We start from the raw sequence: 5000 nt of genomic DNA, 5'->3' as shown, positions 1-5000 counted from the left end.
CTCTCTCTCTCTCTCTCTCTCTCTCTCCTCTCTCTCTCTCTCTCTCTCTCTCTCTCTCTCTCTCTCTCTCTCTCTCTCTCTTCTCTCTCTCTCTCTCTCTCTCTCTCTCTCTCTCTCTCTCTGTTCCCCTTCTTTTCCATCATTTACATTCTTTTTGTCTTTTCTCTTGTACCCCCTGTTTCTTTACCCACCATTTATCTCAATTAATCTCTCTTCTTCTCTCACTGCTCAGCCACACTTACTTTCTCGATTCGTCTCTCCCTTTCTCTATCTTCCTCCAGACTCGCTTTCTTTCTTTACCTTCCTCTCAGTCTTCTTATCTTCCACCCTCCCCCCCCCCTCTCTCTCTTTCTAATCTCCACATTTCCCTCTATCCCTCCCCCCATCTCTGCTCTCTCTCTCTCTCTCTCTCTCTCTCTCTCTCTCCCTCCCTCCCTCCCTCCCTCCCTCTCTCTCTTTCTAATCTCCACATTTCCAACTCTCCCTCCCCCATCCTCTCTCTCTCTCTCTTCTAATCTCCACATTTCCCTCTTCCCTCCCCCCATCTTTGCCCTCTCTCTCTCTCTCTCTCTCTCTCTCTCTCTCTCTCTCTCTCTCTCTCTCTCTCTCTCTCTCTCTCTCTCTCTCTCGCTCTCTCTCGTAAACACACACACACAACTTTAATAAATCAGATTTGTGCATTGTGGGTACCATAGTATCAATACGGTAGAGTATTTTACCATTCATATGTGTGTGTGTGTGTGTGTGTGTGTGTGTGTGTGTGTGTGTGTGTGTGTGTGTGTGTGTGTGTGTGTGTGTGTGGTGTGTGTGTGTGTGTGTGTGTGTGTGTTAACATTCATACATACATACCCACACATTTACATACATACATACATACATACATACATACCACACACACATACATACAAAAGCGCATACATTCAAATTAATATAATTCCATATAATTATGAAGAAATCTATTAAATGTTGGTCATGTTTAGAAAAATGAAATGAAACTTAAAATTGAAATTCAACATTCGCAGGCGTTATTAACACACCGGCAAGATATTTGAATTACAAATGATTTGGGACATATCTCGATAAATAACAAGATTGAGCATGTTGGTATTAACTGTTTTTTTGTGTCATCTAGTGATAATTCTTTTGTTGCAAAGTTTGATATTCTGTATAACCCCGCGCTCTACAGGAGTGAACTCAAATGGCCATATGTAACACGTTATAAAGAGAACTTTTTTATTTAGAATTCGCCAAGAGACCCAATTTTTGGTAAGTAAGTATTTTTATCGTAAATCTTACAAAATAGTTATATTATCTGATAGAATTTTAATAGTACGAGTGAGTTTTTAAACTATTATCCCCATGAGTCATATTATTGGAATTTGTTATTGTAAATATGGCACTGCTTAGAACTCCCTAGACTTAAGATCCACGGAGTTATTATGAACTAATTAGTGTAGCTGGCGAATCTATGCAGAGGTTTAGGCTTTATTGAGGATTACGATGGCGCTAGTGACCGTTCAGAGGTCCCCAAGTGTGAGCAGCTCCCCACCTTCCTCGGTAAGTGGCGAAAAAAAGTAAATCTGAAGGCAACCTCCACCCAACCCCTCGTCCAACACGGGACCGAGAGGTTGGATGTCGATTAGTTTTAAAAGTAAAGCAATTAAAGGGTGCCTAATATTTCAGTAAATAGATATATAGAGACAATGAAGAGATAAACAACAGTGTAAAGGTTCTGAGATAAAAAAAAATGTACTTTAAAGCAACCTCCATCCAACCTCTCGTTCAGAACGGGACGTAAAAAATTGGTAAAGTCGGTCACTATTTGGATTAAAAGGTAGAAATGATTGTGCTTATGCTGAGGAAAAAGTATAAAGGATTATAAAAGCAGAAGAATGAAAACTGAAGACGTAGGGGTTGAGAGATAAAGAAGTATATAGACAAATGCATAATAATGTTCAACAGTCATTCAGAATTAAAGGTAAAGGATACAGAATGTTTTTAATGCATCAGTAAAAAAAATAGTAAACTCATACAAAACTTGTAGACTTGAAAATAGTTAATTAAATTGCAGGTTTAAGGGTGAAATCAGAGTACTGGCAAAAAGCCTTGTGTAAATTTGGTTTCTTTATTAGTATTTCTATGTGGCATATTAAAGAGAAGTACCAGTATTTTGAGTTTAAAGGTTTTGCTTTCCCCCTTTCCATACTACATTCAACAGCAATTTGGTTTGGTGAAATCTTGTATGTATTATAGCTAATGTTCTCAGGGAAGGAGGGAGAAATATATGTTTGATTTTTTTTGTGTAATGTTGGAATGTTAATGCTAGTAGTGTGTTGACTTTTACAAGAATATGACTATACTTTTGCCTTTTATGATGGTTCTTTGTTAGGAAATAGTACTCTGTAGTACTTCATATTGGTGTGGTTAACTTGTAAATAGATATTTAATTGGATTTTATTTTTCTTACAATCAAAATGCACAATGGTTTATGTAGGTTGATATGAAAATTTGTACCTGATTGGTTTTAGGCCTATGTCAGATGCCCAGATTTATGATCATACACTCTTGCATAATGGATTATTAAGCAACTGACTTTAACAGGACAACCATAAACAAGAAGCTCTTCTGTTTTAGAAATAAAGTTGCAGCATCCTGTGATGGCTACATTATCGCAGACAACAAGTCCTAGCTATTTTGATAAACTAGTTTAATACTATTGCTTGGTTAACCTGAATAACTCTTGTGGATTGTTGCAGCATCAGTATTGAATTTTATGAATGTGTGTGTATGTGTGTGTGTGTTTGTGCGTGTGTGCGTGTGTGTGTGTGTGTGTGTGTGTGTGTGTGTGTGTGTGTGGTGTGTGTGGTGTGTGTGTGTGTGTGTGTGTAGTTGAGATATATATATATATATATATATAATATTATATATATATATATATATATATATATATTATATATATATATATGTATATGTAATACATATATATATCATTATTTATCTGTTCGTATATAATTTATTCATATTTATAAATATGAATATATGTGTTTTATATGTTTATATATATCATATAAACACACAAACACACATACATATCCATATATACATGCACGCACGCACGCACGCACGCACACACACACACACACACACACACACACACACACCCCCACCCCACACACCCCACACCACACACAAACCCCCACACACAAACACAAACACCCCACACACACAAAACACACACTCTAAAACACACACACACACACAAAACAACAAACCCACAACACAATACCAACACACACAACACACACACACCACAACACACACACACACACACACCCCACCCCCAACACCACACACACCACACCACCACACAAAACACCACAGACAACACACAACAAACCAACAACACACACACACCACACAACAACCAACACAACACACAACACACACCCACAAAACAACAACACACAACACAACAACACACAACACACAACACACACACACAACACACACACAACCCAACCCACCCCACACCACAGCACAACACAACACACAACAAACCCACCCAAAAAACACCACACAACAACACACCAACACACCACACAACACCACAACACCCACACACCAACACACACAACAACACACAAACACAACAACAAACACCCCACACACAACACACACCCCCACACACCCACAAACACACACAAAACACACAACCCAACAACAACACCAACACCAGCCACACCACAAACACACAACACACACACCAACACACACAAACAAACACCACACAACACACACACCAACCACGACACACAACACACACACACACTACCACCACACACACAACACACAACACACACACACACAACACAACACACACACACAAACACACACACACACACACACTCCTCCCTCTCTCCCCCCCCCCACTCCCCCCCTTCTCCTCCTCTCCGTCTTCCCCCCTCCCCTCTCTCCCCCCAATTATTTTTAAATAAATTTTTAAATATAATATAATAAAAATATATAAAAAATAAAATATAATGTAAATCTAGATCTAAAATTTTTTTAAAAATGATTATATAGAATAAAGATTTATGAAATAAAAATTTTAAAATATATAGATTTTGAAACTTTTAAAAATATATATAATAAAATATTTATTAATAATATATATATAAAAAAATAAATATATATATGTTTCAAAACAAATTTTTTTTCATATTTCAAAACATATTTATTAAAAATTTATAAATTTAAGATTAGAAACAACAATAAAAAAAATTTTAATATAATAAAAAAATATTATTATTATTTTGGATGTGTGTGGGGGTGGTGTTTTGTTTGTGGTTGTGGGGTGGGGGGGTTGTGTGTGGGTGGGGGGGGTGTGTATCTAGGTAAAATTTAAAAATTATAATTAATAATAATACATGTATAAAAAAAGTAAATATAAATTTCTAGAATAGAAAAGAAAGAAATAAAACTAAAAAATTCCTCAATGGTGGGTGGGGGTGGTGTGTTTTTGGGGGGGGGTGTGTGAAATTTAAAAGATGGACAATAGTAATAAGTATATGAAAATAGAAAAGGTTTTTTTTTGTGTGTGTGGGGTTGGGGGGTGGTGTGTGGGGGTGGGTGGGGGGGTGTGTGTTGGGGGTGTGTGTGGGGGGGGGGGGGGGGGGAAAAGAAAAAAAAAAAAAAAAAAAAAAAAAAAAAAAAAAAAAAAAAAAAAAAAAAAAAAAAAAAAAAAAAAAAAAAAATATTTTTTTTTTTTTTTTTTTTTTTTTTTTTTTTTTTTTTTTTTTTTTTTTGGGGGGTTTTTTTTTAAGATAAATTTCCTTTTAAATAAAATATAATATAATTTAAATAATAAAAAAAAAAAAAATAATTAAAAAAAATTTTTTTTTTAAAAAATTTTTTTTAATATTTAAAAAAAAACAAATATAAATTAAATAAAAAAAAAAAAAAAAAAAAACAAAATAATAAAACAAAAACAATATAAAAAA

General features: G+C 35.2%; 1 protein-coding gene across 2 annotated transcripts in view; it reads left to right on the top strand.

Annotated features, from left to right (window-relative positions):
- The first annotated feature begins 1379 nt into the window (after window positions 1–1379).
- LOC119573081 (protein phosphatase Slingshot homolog 1-like) overlaps window positions 1380–5000 on the top strand; it is a 10912-nt gene continuing 7291 nt past the window's right edge. The window contains exon 1 of one of the 2 annotated variants that reach the window (XM_037920102.1): window positions 1380–1557. In XM_037920102.1, the coding sequence (XP_037776030.1) occupies window positions 1501–1557 (57 nt within the window). In that variant the 5' untranslated portion in view covers window positions 1380–1500. The remainder of the gene's footprint in view (window positions 1558–5000) is intronic. The other variant, XM_037920103.1, reaches the window with a different exon arrangement.

The sequence above is a fragment of the Penaeus monodon genome, chromosome 5 (assembly GCF_015228065.2).
Source record: "Penaeus monodon isolate SGIC_2016 chromosome 5, NSTDA_Pmon_1, whole genome shotgun sequence".
NCBI lineage: Eukaryota > Metazoa > Arthropoda > Malacostraca > Decapoda > Penaeidae > Penaeus > Penaeus monodon.
Note: the sequence above shows the minus strand (reverse complement) of the source record. Positions and strands in the feature narration are given on the sequence as shown.